We start from the raw sequence: 16,795 nt of genomic DNA, 5'->3' as shown, positions 1-16,795 counted from the left end.
GAGTGTACTTAACTAATGTATATAGAAACAATAATGCCATCGCCAGATCCGATGTATGGGTAAGAGAGTGCACTTAATTAATGTATATAGAAACAATAATAACATCACCAGATCCGAAGTATGGGGAAAAGAGTGTACTTAACTAATGTATATAGAAACAATAATACCATCACCAGACCCGATGTATGGGCAAAAGAGTGTACTTACGCACTTACTTGGGCATTTATATAGAAGATTGGTCTGTGCTATGTCCCCTTCACTTAGCCGAACTCTTTGTCCAATTTCCGGTCGTTTCCTCTGAGTTGGATCCTCTTGAGGTAAGATGGTATCAAGGTAAGTGCTCTTGGAGAATGTGTTCCTTGCATAGTGCATAATGCTAGCGTAGTCATAGGCTAGACCTAATGACGTAACTTCCTCCTCTGTCAGTTTGTTGAAATTGTACTCCTGACCTTGCAAAGATGAAAGCATGTAATGAACGATCGGCGTATAAAACAAAAAAATTATTTTGAGTTTTTTGTATAAGGAATTTCCAATAAAAATATATATTATATAAAATGCAATTAAAAAAACTATTGAACGTTACATACAAATCTATAACTTCATCGAAGAGCCAGGATGAAGGAGTAAAGTGATGTTTTTTAAAAATTAAATATTTTTATTTTGCTCTTAGCTTTTATTTTTAGAGTCAGATCTCCGTGGATGAAAGCAACGAATGGTAGCCTTTGGGCGCTTTGTTTCTAAAAGTTCCAAGTATATTTGGTAAAAAAAAAGGTTCTTGATGTTTCGAAAGCCTTTCGGAAAATTTTAAAACGCCATAAAGGATAAGATGCGAACAGTTTAAATGACCATTAAAGAATATAGATTTGACCATTTAAAAGTTCTTGTACAGGAAATAAAGGTAAAGAATGATTTCAATCTCTCTTTTTTTTAAATTAGGACACAGACATATTAAAATTTTTTCATATGAAATTAAATTTGAATACGTTAAAAAGTATGTTTAATAAATAGAAATAGAATACAAATGGTAAACATATTGTTGGTAAACGTAAGCAATAATTACGAGGGATATTAAATGTGTGCCTCGTACTATGTTATATGTAACATTGTTATTGTAAATCAATTCATTAAGCCGAAAATATTTGGTTTTTATTTTGCCAATTGTAATTATCAGAATTACTTTTAATGCCTTCTCCCATAAAAAAATTACGGGGATCTATTTTCAAAAATAATTTAAAACCTTCGAAAAAGAGATTTGGACAAATTGATATACCTTCAAAAATGATTGTGTTACATCTTCATAATTATATTTAAAAAACATGGAATTCAGTGAAATGACGAAGAAGAGCATTTGAAGGCTAATTTACTTATACTACTAAAATGACACTTGGAACTTTACGTTGTAAGGTTCAGAATTTAAAGTTTAGGTAATATTTTCAGGTAGTTGGAATTATTTTTTAACTACGCTCTTTAATTATATCAATAATACTATTCAACCTTTTCAATTTTTAAAAATCTGTCTAACTAACTATCTTGCTTATGAAAAATGTTTTTCCGAAATTTAATTGTTAATAAATGAAATTTTTTTTAAACTTGAAATATAGTGGACTCGTTTAGATTTAGACTCAAAAATGTTCAAAAAGGCTCAAAAGTTAGGGCGGTCGTTGAAAATGAAATAGCCATCACACACTTTTAATCTTTCATCAGAGTAAAAAATTTAGTGACCAGTATTTTCTCAATTAGTTTTACTAACAACGGAATGATCCAAATTATTTTGGTCACCAATTAAGACCAAAATAGATACAAAGTTTGGAGAATATTATAGGCATAAAGGTTTTTTTCCCTCGGAAAGCCGCAAGATTTTGTTTGGACAACCAACGTTCTGACTCAAGCTGTTGTTACAACTACTATGACAAAAATGTCCTGAAAATATATACCTTTTTACAATGAATCTTTTTTGCATTCGCAGATAGCTTCAAAAATTATAAGGCAGATTCTGCAACATTAGGATGACTTCGAAACTTTGTCAGTGGATTCGTTTCAGAAAAAATGATCGTTTAAATGTATTCCATAATATAATGTTTAAGTTCGTATTACAATATTTTATAACCCACTTTCGAAGTCAACTTGTATTACGAGCCCTTTTTAAAATTTTTTAATAGTTTTTCACTTTTTATAATGATTAAGTGATTAACCTCGATTACGATTCGTAAGAAATTTATAACTTATCTCTTTTTTCCTCTTATACTAATATACAATTTATGAATCCATGTATTTTTTTTACATAATTTTTGACAGAGTCAAAAGCTAACATTAAGGGATGTGATTGCCAGTCAGTCTGTGGCTCACGATTAAAAAATACTTCAGTTATTTCGAAAATCCTTATTAAATCAAGAAACTGATATAGCTATTTTAACCAATTGAGTAAGAAGAATTTCTCTTAAAGTTATAAGTTAATTAAATTTCTTGATAGAAAAAAATTTAAAAGACAACTCTAAAGATATTTTGATTGAATTAATGCTATTAAGTCATTAAACTGCGAGGAATTTCCCTTTAAATTATAAAACGGAATTCAATAATTCTTTCCATTTTAATTTTGTTCTTTCTTTCAGATGTTATCAAAGAAGAAGGGGCTTAATTTCTTAAAAATATTCCGATCTTCAAAGCTAAATTTGACATTAATTGACAGTCACGGTGATTCTAAAGAGTGATTTTTACTGGGAGTGGTGATATCGGCGGAAGTTTGTAATTAGAGTGCTATTAAAATTAATGGAAACGGGAAAGATACGAGGATTCTTTTCCGTAATTAAGATTGCCGTGTACTTTAAAAGATCATATCAGACGATAAAAATTTTTAATGAGCAAAATGTTGTAATAGTTCGTATTTGGTGGTTTTAAATGGTTTGGAATGATGAAAGAGAAATGTTTGGCAAAGTTTTAATTTAAACACGAGTCTAGAGTGGATAGCAAGAAAAAGATATTTCTATATTTCCGCATTATGAAATTAAAATAAAACCATTAAAAATATATCGTTTGCGTTTAAGCTTGCAGCTGTATTTTTACAACTTTAAAAAAAGTAAAGAATTGATTTTTCATTTTTTGAACTACATGCAATTAAGGTTAAAAAGCTACTTTTTAAAATTACTGCATGAAAAAGAATGCTTTTCAAAACATTTTTATTTTTATTTTAAAGGGAACAATAAAGATGTCCTAGTCAGAGGATGAACTAGATCAACGTTCGATTATCATTCAAACGATTTCAGTTTACACTATTTTTATTGGGTGACTCGTATTCCCTTCCAAATAGTATTCCTACTAACTGCATCTGTAACAGATTGATCATTGTTGGATTTCCGGTGGACAAGTAAGAGAAGCGCCGTAGCTTATATCTCTATTAGAAAGTGATACTTATAAATTATGCTACAAATTTACAAAAAAATAAGTATATGACACTGACAGTAACAGGGATTTTAATAAGTGGTCTTTACTGGGAACGGTGATACCGATGAAAGTTTGTAGTTAGGGTGCTATTAAAATTAATTGAAATAGAAAGATAAAATGATTCTTCTCCGTAATTTAACATCACCATGTACTTTAAAAGATCATATTAGATGATATTGTAATAATTTTTACTGAGCAAAATATTGAATAGCGTACATTTGGTGGTTTTTAAATGGCTTAGAATGATAGAATCGAATATCTTGATAAAGTTCTAGCTGGAAAACAATTTTTTGGAGTAAGATAACAATGAGAAAAGCATTGTAAGTTAATCTTATAATTTCATATCAGCAAGCTAAAATTAAACGTTTGAAACAATAGAGTAGAGTTATAATATTTTTAAATAAACCAATCAAGAATCATACGAGGAAAAATGTTAACACACACTATAGATAACTTTAGGAATCTTTAAACACAACAATGCCAAAGACTTTTACATGAAGTATTAATGTATAGTAATTAAAACCCAATAACGTTTAAAACGAGATCTGAAAGTTAAATTTGAAAGGTTTTTTCTCATGGATGAGGTAGTTTCTAATTTTGTGATCTGAGTTAAAAATTCAGGATGGTAATACAATATGAAAAAAAAATGCGAAATTAGCTTTTTTTTCTAGAACTTAAGAATGTTTAAATTTTAATCTCTTTCTATAGAAATGAAAATACGTGTTCACTTGCACACCATGAAACATATTTATTTAAATTGATGAAAAAAAAACCTACATATTATATAGGGCACTATCAGAACCTGAAATAACTTAGACTGGCTGCCCAGGTAATTTGAATATTTCTAAGATACGTAATATTGCTTAATTAAAATGCTTCTTGATAAATAAACAAAAAATAAAAATCTATACAAGTTCATTAATTTCACTTAATTAAATGAAAGATAAGTGATCTTTTTCCTTTTTTACATATGGAGCGTTTTGTGCGTGCAGCCTATTTGAGCAATAGTAGGGATTCAAGATTACAGGTGAGGCGACAATGTATTTGAATATAGTAAAATTGCACTTAATAATAAATAATTAATGGAAAATAACCCAGGTAAAAAAATATTCTTACGTGCTGTATGTGGTAACTTTTAAAAAAAAGTTAAAAGAATAAAAGAAATGTAATTTCTAAGATTGCTGTCCCTCGATATGGAAATTCGATTGTAGTTTAAAACGCTTCATTGAAATAGTATAAATGAAAGACTACATTACAACAATGTATATTAAATTATTTTTGAATTAGAGAATTTATTTATAGAAATACTAAAATATTGTTGCATATCATTAGGTAATTAAACAATGTATAATAAATATACTGCTAGAAAAAATAAACACATTGCTTTTGTTACTTCATATAATATTGATTTAGTAACGCGTAAGCTCCATTGAGATTTGATTTTTAAAAACAATTTTTTACTACAAAATGGTAACTAAAACTGATTGACACAATATCTTTATGAAATTGATTCTCGAACTATCTTCATGAAATTGATTCTTGAACTATCTTCATGAAATTGATTCTCGAACTATCTTCATAAAACTGATTGGCGCACTATCTTCATAAAACTGACGGTCGTAATATTTTCATAAAACTGATGGACGCATTATCTTCATAAAACTGATTGGCGCACTGCCTTCATAAAACTAAATGGAACAATATCTTCACAAAACTAAATGGAGCAATATCTTCATAAAACTGACTGGCCTTAACTCCATAAAACAGATTTTGACACAATCCTTATGATACTGATTGGCGCAATATCTTCATAAAACTGGTTTGTTTTGACTATGAAAAAATACGAAGAGTTTTGTAGTTGCAAATATCAGGAAAGTCAAGATTATGACAAAGATAGAGTGATGACCGTTACAGTTAATCCATGCACTTTTAATCTGTCTGAAAACGACGAGAAATGCTTTTCGACATTTGAAATACAGAATAAGAATTCGTATGTTATGTACTTCAAATTAAATTTTGCAGGTGAATCCGGAATGATGTTCAAACCTACCACAGGAAAAATTGAACCCTACAGTGAAGTAAGTTATTTTAATTCAATGATCGATATAAATGTATATCAACAGTAAGTTTCTATGGATGTATTCACATAGCATACAATGTAATAACCCTATTATATGAAAGTATACATCCTATAACATAAGTATATATTCTGTTATATGCAAGAAAATATCTTTGTAAATATACAGCACTTCATTAAAGTCAAAAATGACTTCATAAGCATTAATTATACTAATTTGAGTACTGTGTAACTATTTTTTAAACTAGTCAAAAATAACTTTAATAAAATACAAAATTAAACTGTGTTTTCATTATTTGCGAATTATTATAATGAGTAATTAAGTATAAAAAGATACATTTGTGTGATAATATGGTTCAACTATACACCATATAAATTAAATTTAATGCGGTGAATTTACTATATTAAGGTTAAACACATTAAAAAAAATTTAACAGTATAAGATTTAAGTATTTCTACAGTTGATGATAGTCCGATAGGGAATGTCTTAGAACGACTAATCTTAATTTTTTGAATGAATAATTTGTAAATTAAAATATAATGAATGGTTAATTGAAGAGCTAAGTTAATTAAGGCTCTAAATGACATTTTAGCAAATTTGAGTAGATTAGCTTTTTAAGTTTATGCTTAAATAATTTAAAATAAGGATTATGATTTGCTTTCATTTCTTGCTCGAAGCTGGCGAAACCTATAAATCTTAAACACCCATTTAGAATCTAAGCCTTTTAGCATTTTTTACTTGACGTATTGATTTGCTTCTATTAGAGACAATTTATAAGGTGAGTCATCAAATGTTTGTTAGCAAATGCAATTGGAACTTTCTTCCACACTTAAAAGTAAAAACGCTGAAATTCTTAGAATCTTTAGCCTCTGAGATTATCGACATCGACTTTTTTGAAGAAATAAGAGAATGTTGTATTGTTAAATAAGAAACAAATTAGGTCTTTTCCCAAAAATCTCAATATCTTCAAAAATATTACTGAAAACATACTTTTACAAAACTCTTCATTCATACGAAAATGTTGATATCGGTTGCGAATATTTAGAACAGCTTATTCGTGAGAGATTAATAAGCCTCTGTTTATGAACTGGGATAGATTGCTTGATTAACGCAATGCATTAATTAAAATAGTTCTGTTTTCCCCCAGAATTGTAAAGGATTAGCCATTGCTGTTTTGATATAGTATATACAATAAATGAATGAAGAATTTCTAGAATACTCGAAAGCTTGGAAAAGGATTTTGCCTAAATCATTTCGTCATTTTCTTTTTCGATGAAAATTCAACTGTTTCTTTCTTTTTTAAGATTAGCTTCCATAACATAAAACACGCTGGATTGATTCAATAATTGACACTGCCATAAAGCGATTTCGGGTCATAATTTTCACCGGACAACAAATAGAGAACCATTAAGGAAAGCACTGGATGTATCCACCCCGCAGAATGGATGCGATAAAATAGATAGTAGTAATTTCATCACCCAAAAAAAGTGCCTGCTTCGTCTCAAATGATACTTCCAAATAAATGGCGGTTTATCTACAATGTCTTGGATCGATTGAAAACGAACAATTACGGTGGTTATTATATTTTAGACATTCTTTACCAATATTTTTTATCCCATTCAGGGTAATCGGTTTAGATTTCGGAATAGCTTTGTGAAGAAAATAAAACTACGCTAACATTCTTAATGTGTTTTTATAGTCGTTTGAAATTTATTTTAAAGGATATAACAAAAGCGTTTGAAAGGAAATAAATGTGCTATTTATCGTATTTTTAAGTTCTTTTTTTCTTTGCATTTCAAAGGAAAACCACACACAAAAAAAAAGGTTATATTCCTACATTTTGGAAAAGTTAGAATGAAAAATAAAATAAAGATGTAAATCTGGGAAGACTTTTGCTTGGGAATGGTGTCACAAAATTTTTCACAAGCACTTTAAAATAGAAAACGCAATATTTTAATTAAAATCAAGTTTTTAATTAAAAAATATGTTAATTTTTTATCACCCCGGAATAGCATATCGAGTGAGTAGCTGAGTTAATTTCTTAATTTCTTTCTTCTGAGTTCTACACTTAACATTTCCATAAATATGCCCTTTTTTTATTTTAAATGAAATTTTCACGTTTAAGGCGTGGTTTGTAATGAACTTGACCAATGAACAATTTATTTTATAATTAAGGCAAGATTCAAACATCGTGCAAATTTAGTGACATCCTTTATTTCTGTTATTTAGCATTAAGATAGATTTATTAATTAAATTATTGCTTCAGTGCTCTAATAACAAGATTTAAAAGGCAATATATTTTAAATTGCATTTTTCTTACATTAACCGTTACCATAACCTTATTTTCTACTCTATAGCGATACTGTGATTAGGGAAATTTTCGTGCATGTGTTGCGAATCTTAAATAGCGTTCGAGTTAGGAGAAACTGCAACGCTTTGCGAAACTTCTCTAATTATACAATAATGCTTTAAACGGAATAATTTAGAATATACCACCGATACAATACCGTTTTAAATATTAGATTCTGCGAAAGTGAATTTCAATCTCATTCGTTAAAAAATTTGACAAAAAAAATATGTAAATTACTTCAAATTATATAAAAAACAGCCTTTTTATTCCCAATCGGAATTTATCGGAAAATGCCTCATTTTCCGATAAACAAATCTTACTGGAATTTAATGGTCAAATGCAAATTTTAATAGGAAAAGGCGCACTCTCACAAAACTAAATTGCATAAGTACACCTTTTTTAAATAATTAAATTATATGCAACGAAAATAATGATTTAATAATGCATTTATCGACTTATGCATGCAGTTTATTATGCAGTTTGTATTTTTTCTTTCTAAAAAAACAACAAGTTTTTGAACTATGTTAAAAAATTTGAAATTTATTATAAATATGTTTGATAAAAAAAAGAATCTTTACTTTGAGCTTATTGAGGGAAATTATCCTAATACTCGGTTCGCCATCGAACCAAAATATATTTGTACTTTGAACTCCTTACTAATTCCACACTAACTTCGTACAAACTGATCGTACCAAAATAATGCCCGAAATTAAATCATGAGTCTATTAAAATTGAAGTTTAATAGAGAGATTTTGCATAGCGTTATTTCAGACTTAAGGAAAATCAAAACTAATTTTTGCTTCTTTATATAGAAGTAAAAATTATAAAATGAAATTAGAAAATACAACAAACAATATTACAAAGACTATTACGAGCATTTCTGAATAATTAGAAATGTAGCAATAATGTTCAATAGAAAACATTTTAATGTATAGAATGAAATGAAAAATATTAATTAGTTCCTCATTAAATTAGGAATTTGCATTGATGTATTTCTCTGCAGGTTAATATGGCAGAAATAGTATTCTTTTTTTGTTTTGTTTTAAGAGAATCATAACATAACGAAACCACAATGCAGTAATGCAATTTGAATATAGTAATTTTTGTAAGTTGATAAACAAGAAGTGAAAAAGCCTGGGCAATATACTGACAATTTTACATCGAATTATACGTTTGTATTATTTCCAGTTAGGTACATCACGATTTTCTGGATTTTTTTCGAGAACATCACTACAGAGACAAACATCTTATAACCTGCATGGAAATCCTTGTATTTTTTACTAAAATCGCTCGAATATTTTTAAAACGTGACTCATATTTGCCTTTGTTTCTTCAATATTTTTTTTTTCATGTTAAGATATTTACAGATATCTAAACAAGTTTTTTTTTCAGATAAAGATTAAGGGGCATCACGTGCGAACAGTCTATGCAATAAGTAAACACCAAGAAGTAACTGTTTTGATGTCTCGTTTTCCTTTAGACGGAACTCATAGTAGACAACCAGAAGTTGTAGAAACATATAAAAATAGCATTACAGGGAATGTTAACAAACCTCGAATAGAGTACAACAATCGATATGACCCTATTTATAGCGAACCAACAACATCTGAAAGTGATCACTATAGATATCCTTGGAGCACTGAACGGAATGTATTTAAAAGAAAAGAGTGTCTAGAATTTTTAAATGAGACAAAATCCAGACTTAGGTCGGAGATTAAAAAGAATAATTTTAGTACAATAATATGCCCATTTGACAAGGATAAAACAGAGGAGACGCACGTGAAGTTTACGAACGAGGAGGATCCATGGAACAATAAACAGACTATGTTAAACCAGGAAAAGCCTTCTAAAGAAAAAACTCGAGATTTTAATCCAAATCGTTCCCTGGCCACAGAAACCAGTGTTTCTTGCAAAAAATGTAATCGTAGAATATCTATACTGGCTCATCAATCAGAAGTAGATCAAAAACAAATGCTTGCTTCACTTAATATGGAAGAAATGCATATGAAGCTTATAAATGTCAAGGAAATGTCTGATTCGAGTTCTCAAAATAGCGTTAAGTCGGAGACTTCCAGAACCTTTTCACATCCAGAAGTAGAACAACCAAGTTCAAATCTTTCTTCTGAGTCTTACAAACAAGTTTCAGAAGATACAGTGAGTTCATGTACATATGATGCAGAAGAAGAATATACTGACTCAGATGGAAGTTGGCATACAGCAACTTTTGAAATGCCATTAAGAAGGATGATTATTGTACAGGTAATAGTACAAAAAAATACTGATTAGGGAGATTTGGAACTTACACGTTGTACCCTCACATGATATATTTTTCTCGGCACAGTCAAAGACGTAAGAAAGAGGGTCAATAGAATGTATTTGCGTCCCTAGTGAAATTCGCTGAACAAAAAATTATATTTTGTTTCTTAGATATTCATAATTTTTTATTTTAGTTCAAAGCACTTTTCCTTTATAATAATGGTTTGTCACATTGAATTCCCGCCCAGCAAGGAAATAGAGAAATTTTTTATTTTTAAGCTTTGTGCTATTTTGAACTTATGTTTTTGCTCCGTGTGTCAGGCTAAAATAAGAAATAAATAAAACTAATACAAAATTTTAGAGAAATAATTATAAAATATTGGAACTTTGTTTTTCTATTATCTTATACCATGTTTAATTTTAAACCATTTAAATTAAGCATACATTAGAAATGAAGTTTAGTAAGGTCAAATTCGACAAACAGCACAAACAGCAGACTTTGGAAAGAACGTGAAAAAGACTGCAAAACATGCTTGTATATTTCACATATGGGCAACTAACGACATCAGTTAACTCAGATTTGAATATACAATTAGGTGTTACAAAAAATCTTAAATGAATTCATGAAGGGAAAAAGAGCGGGTTGCAGAGTTAAGAAAGAACACTGAAGGGATGTATCCTCGCTGAAATTTTAATTTCATGTGGTAAAGGATTTATAACTTCAATGTTATTTTCAAATGATTGATTGTTAGAAAACCTTATTAGCGTAAAACTTTCTACAAATTAAGGCTAAAGTATATAAACAGGATGGTCTAGAATAATCATTTGAAATATGATTTAAAAATTTAAGACAAAAATGAAATAACGAAAATTATTCTCATTTAGGGGCAAAAAATGATATTTAAGTGAGCTAAACTTTATGAGTTACTTAGCAGAATAGCATGGAAAATTGAAAAATCTGTTTGAATAAAACGTTTGAAAGGAGATAAAAAGCCACTTTTAGAAACTCTCCAAATAAAGTTGCATTTAATGTATTCTATCCACTGCTCTCAATAGTAGTTTATCGAGCAGTGGAGGCTCAGGGGATAGAGCACTCGTCACCCGAGTTCGAATCCCAGTGATATCTGGTCAAAGCGAATTCCGCAACCGGCTCGCACCGACCACAATGTAGACGCAAAATATCCTCAGTGGCAGACGGATCATGGGTTAGAGTTTCTTTGCCATCCCTAACTATGGGAGGTTTTCGTACCTTCCCTCTCTATGCAACGCAAATGCGGGTTAGTTCCAACAAATGGTCCTCCACGAAGACAAACTTCTTCCAATACTTGATCCAGGAGTTCCCTTGTCTTCTGGATTGGGTTCAAAATTACAAGGCTACGAAGTTGAACATTGGTAGTTGTAAACTCAAAATTGGGTCAGCTGATCAACGAGGGTTATAAAATTAAAAAAGAAAAATGCGGTTTGATAAAATTTGATAGCATTTTTCTATTTTTTCTATTAAACATTGATACTCTCTATGCATTTTGACGCAGAAATTTAAATTAATAACGTAAGAAAATTACTAGTTAAAACATTTTTCTCTATTTTAAAGCAATCAAATAATCTCTTTTTAGGAACTTACGGATTCAACACACGTGCAGACTTATTCTTTCTTGAAGAAAATGACTACTCGTAAAAAAGAGCTCGTAAAAAAGTATTTTCGAAAGATTAAAGTTCCTTTGCAAGAAATATTGAGTTTTTCAAGCAACAAGATTTTGTTATTTTTAGTTTTTCCTTCAGTTGTTTTTGGAATTGTAGCAGGATATATAATGTTCTGCCGAACTGTTGAGCCACCAATAACAGAGCCGCCTTTCGCGTGGGAATGGCTGTGTAATTTGTATACATAAATTGAATATATTTGATTAAATACCATACTTACAAATAAGAATTCATAGTTTAGGACTATTTCATTTCAAAAGTTACCAAAAATAACGAAGGTAACAATTAAAGACTGATTTTCACTGTCAGCTGGCAAGATTAGTTGAATCTTAAGTGTTTGATTTTATGAGTTAGTATTTTATGAGTTTCGTGAGTTAGTATGTTACAGTAAATAAATAAATAAAATCCTCATTTTTTGTTTAAGAAAAAACACCACTGAAACTTTTTTTAAATTATTTACATATTTTAAATACTATACATAATTTTTTTAGTAAATTGTTTTCATAGTAACGAGAAAATTTTTAACAAATTTGAATAAAAGAGGAACATCTGATATTAATAAATGAACTTTCTTATTAACTATTAACTAATGAAAGTAAATCAAGAACCAATCACATAAGAGTAAACAAAAGTTGCGGTAACTCGAAGTTGGCAAAGACAACGAATATCATGGTAACAAGAAACGGGGTTTCAGAAAAACTGAATGAAAATTATCTCCAAACCAAGCAGCTCCTTATTCTAAACCTCAACTATACCAATCACTACAAGTTTTACAACATATGTACGGTGCTGAAAAAATACCGGAATATCTAGAATAACTTTTATTCTAATAATTGGATGCTTACTTTCCATGATTCAATCTAATGGTTCGAGGGGGTAACGTCAAGTAATCTAATCAATTACTGCAGACGATATTTTAAGTTAAAAATAAGATACAAAAACGCATTTTCTTTGAATTAACATGAATTTTTTTCAACGGATTATGATTTCTGACTCCCGAAATATAAGGGATAGCCGCAATCGGGGAAATATGGTCCCCATAGTTTGGTCAGGAGATCGAGGCAAAGTTTGAACCCCTTAATGTTAATTTTACTTTTTGCGCACTTCAAAATATCTCGAAAAATTTTTAAGCTAATTTAAGAAATTTTGCACACAATTATAAAATTTGCTTGTCCAAAGATAATTCCTTGTAAATGATAAATTTCACTAAATATTTATTATTTTTTTTAGTAATAGGTGAAATAATTTTGAAGGGTAAAGTATAGATTTTTTGTATCATTTTAAACTGCTAATTTTACATGCAATATACAAAATTTGAACAAAATCGGTCGAATAGTTCCAGAGAACTCGAACTTTAATGAAGTCGTGTAGTTAAAATTTGATTTCTGAGGAACTATTCAATCTAAAATATTAAACATTTGATTAAATTTATCTCTTTTGCACAAAATTATTGTTGTACAAACAAATTTCATAATTTTTTGCAAAAATTTTTAAATTAGTTTAAGAAGTTCGAGACATGGCGACATACACAACAAGTAAAATTAACATTAAGGGATCCAAACTTTGGATTACCCTTCTGACTAAACTAATTTTGGCCATATTTCCCAAATTGAGGCTTTCCCCTATATTTCGGGGGTCAGAAATTTGTGACTCGGTGGGAAAAAATATATGTGCTTAATTAGAGAAAATTCGTTTTTGTGCCTGATGCCGTAACTTAAAATTTAATCTGCAGTAATTAGCATATTTGAGATTGCACCCTTGAATCATTGAGTCATAGAACGTTAAGTTCCATTCGTTCCAAAAGTTATTCAAGGCGGCCCGTTTTTTTAAATTTTTTTTAATATTTTTCTTTTGGAGCATTGTATCTAGACTTAGTTTTTGATTAACCAAATGACTAACTCAGATTTTTTCATGAAAGTAACAGTTGATAAATCTTCATGATTTAATTATTAATTAATTGTCGTCATTAGTTTCCATTTTACTACGATTATCATTCATTAAAAAACTAAATTCTATCATACAGCTTTACAACAACGAGTCAGAGTTTATTTAATAATAAGAATATTTCAATAAAACAATGATCTATTCATTGTTTAAAAAACTTGGAAAACTTTGTTTAAATTAAGTAAGACACGTAAATCTAAAATTAAAATGATGTAAACATCTTTCCCCCCCTGTAATATTTAATTTTCAATGAGTGTTTTAAAATTTTTTCCCAAATATAAAATCAAAACTTCAAATAAGGAAACCGGATAATAAGCGTAATATCTTTATAAAACTAAGTACAGATCTTTAATAATGGAAACATTTGAAGAGTCTTGCAATTGCAAATGTCGGCTGGAAAGGCTTAAAGAATTTTGCAATTGCAAATGTCGAAGGGAAAGGCTTGGAGAATCTTGCAATTGTAAATGTCGGAAGGTGTCTAAGAAACGAGAATTTGACAAGAATAATGAAATGACAGTTTCAATTAATCCTTGTTGCTTCAATGTATTCGAAATTAATGAAAGCTTCTATTCTACATTCGAAATACAGAATAAAAATCCGTATGCAGTTTATTTTAAATTGGATGTACCAAACGATCACAGTCTATGCTTCGATCCAAGACAGGGTAAAATTAGAGCTTATAATAAAGTAAGTTTTACATCAATTTTATGTGCATTGTTGTAGAAATAAAAATTTATTATATTATAATGATTAATTCCAAAATTAACTAAATAAAAATGGAAGAATACAGTTTGACGCTTTCTGTTCAGAAATTTTTTTAGTCAGGTTTGAACATTTTTTAATCAGATAAAAATTTGTTTAAAAAACAGTAACGTATCTTTTGAACTATCAAAGTACGATTTCCTAGTCCAATTTTTAGGAAAACGTTAAAAGGAAAATCTGGCATTCAAAAAGTAATTTTCATTTCCACAGCTTTTATCAATAGTTCAAAAATGACACCGTTAACATCTTGCGTTTACATTATAAATTATTAAAAAGACTTACTTCTTTCTACATATTTCCATTTATTAACACACTTAGTTATTTTAACTTTTTAAAAGAATCATTTTGGCAGTGATGTGATAATATTTGTCGCAGAATTAATTCTATACAGAGCGTACTACTTTATACAAAGCGAGAATATACAAGACTTACTACTCTCACAAATTCCGTGCGATTGTATCTATAGGTATAAAAGTGCAGCTATCGTTCGAATAATTAAAGTATAAGTTAACTGTAATTGGAATTTTTTAATTTGTAGTGTGCGTTTTGTCTTCAAAATAAAATGTCATTAAAAAAAAGACAGTTATATACAAGCGGTGATGTATAAAAATTTGGCTGTTATCAACAAAATAAACAGCTAACAGTACCATCCGGAAAATATTGTTAAATTCGTGCTTTTATCGCGGTACAAAAACCGTACGAGAAATGAACAAGAAAGTGAATATATTAGTAGCATATCAAATCGCAAAAACAAAATGTCAATTTAACTACATGATACTTATCAGCACTTCACATTGAAAAACTGGGAGTTTCCTTTCTATCCACATAGAATTTTTTCTTTTACTTTAAAGGCTTGATTGATTATCAGGGGTGAAAGCGAGACGCAAAAGAGGAAGGTCTGGTAGTAAAGCCTTTTCAGTTATAGCTAGTTTTTGGGAGGAGTTTACCTATTCTTTTTTTAAACTATTCAACAATATCTACTCTATCTTGGAAAAGAAGCAGTTTTATATATATGCTAAAATTATAAAAGAAATCTTGATAGTTACAAATATTTAATTTTTTTCGAAAAAAATGCTAAAATGAAATGTCTTTCGTACCAGTTTTTTCTCTTTTCCGTCTTGCTATATAAGGACTTGCCACATTGATTATTCGTATAAGCAAAGAATTACTTGCACACCTAAGTTTTAATTTTAACATGCATGCTTAGATCAAGATATAGCGTAGCACGATTCACAACAGCGACAACTTTCATATAAATTACTCTTTTTTTGTCAAAATATTTCAATAAAAGCACATACATATAAAAATGTATTATTTATTTTTTCAGAAAAAAGTGAGTGTATGTTACGTATCAAACAGTTATAATGTTAGCAAAATACAACAAGCAAATCTTTTGATGTCCCGTTTACCTCTAGATGAAACTCAAGAAAAAGAACCAGAAGTTACAAAAACATACAAAACTACGCTTAGAGCACAAGTCAAGAGTCTGCGATCGGAGCTTTTTAATGAACATTCCTCACAAGAACAAGAATCTATTAATCGTCGTTGCAAAGTGTTCGCTGACAATCGGAAAACACCAACTACTATCAACTTAGGCACACTAAATATAAATGATCCAAAGCTAAAACATAAACAGAACATGTATAGAGAGGATTTTCTATACGAAGAAAACAATGAATCTAATCGCACTTCCTATTCTGAACTATTTGCTCCAATGCGTAGCCGCAATAGATATTCACGGAACACTAAACAGAATATAAGTAAACACGAAAGGCATGCAGAGCTTTCCGATAGAGAATGCGAGAGTATCTATCACAATCGGATCAATTTAGAACCAGAAGAGTTCAAAAATTACAAGCGTGAGTATCATCTCCCAGTCAAAAAAGTATCTAGTAATTACAATGAGCCTACTTACAAGTCGGAGATGAAACGAAAAACGTTCAGTTCAATAATATGTCCTTTTGACAAAGAAGACACCGATAAAATGCATAAGCTTCCAGATGTCGAGGACGCATGGAACACTAATCCACGCATGCTCTATCATGGAAGGTATGCCAAAGAACAAACAGATGGTTTTAAAGCAAAGTATTACCAGACAGGAATATTTGAAGTTTCTGCTAAGAAATGCAATTATGAGGAGCCAAAATTGTCAGCTGTCTATCAAAATCGAATTATTAGATCAATTACTTCTTCCTCTAAGAAAGAAACTGCGAAAGCACTGGTGAAACATCCAAGAGACGAAGAAAATTGTAACTTGATTCCTCGGCAT

General features: G+C 29.6%; 2 protein-coding genes across 2 annotated transcripts in view; one reads left to right on the top strand and one right to left on the bottom strand.

The window, feature by feature from the left end:
• LOC107453436 (bone morphogenetic protein 1) overlaps window positions 1-16,795 on the bottom strand; it is a 253,920-nt gene that overhangs the window by 91,271 nt on the left and 145,854 nt on the right. Inside the window, exon 7 of the mRNA XM_043049329.2 lies at window positions 216-449. Within this exon, the coding sequence (XP_042905263.1) occupies window positions 216-449 (234 nt within the window). The remainder of the gene's footprint in view (window positions 1-215; window positions 450-16,795) is intronic.
• LOC139425917 (uncharacterized) lies at window positions 5,264-10,258 on the top strand. The gene is made up of 2 exons (XM_071182451.1): window positions 5,264-5,516; window positions 9,259-10,258. The coding sequence occupies exons 1-2, from the start codon at window positions 5,271-5,273 to the stop codon at window positions 10,150-10,152; spliced, it is 1,140 nt and encodes a 379-aa protein (XP_071038552.1). The 5' UTR covers window positions 5,264-5,270; the 3' UTR covers window positions 10,153-10,258.

This window comes from Parasteatoda tepidariorum, chromosome 6 (assembly GCF_043381705.1).
Source record: "Parasteatoda tepidariorum isolate YZ-2023 chromosome 6, CAS_Ptep_4.0, whole genome shotgun sequence".
NCBI classification, from domain to species: domain Eukaryota; kingdom Metazoa; phylum Arthropoda; class Arachnida; order Araneae; family Theridiidae; genus Parasteatoda; species Parasteatoda tepidariorum.
This window is presented reverse-complemented; position numbering and strand designations above follow the sequence as displayed.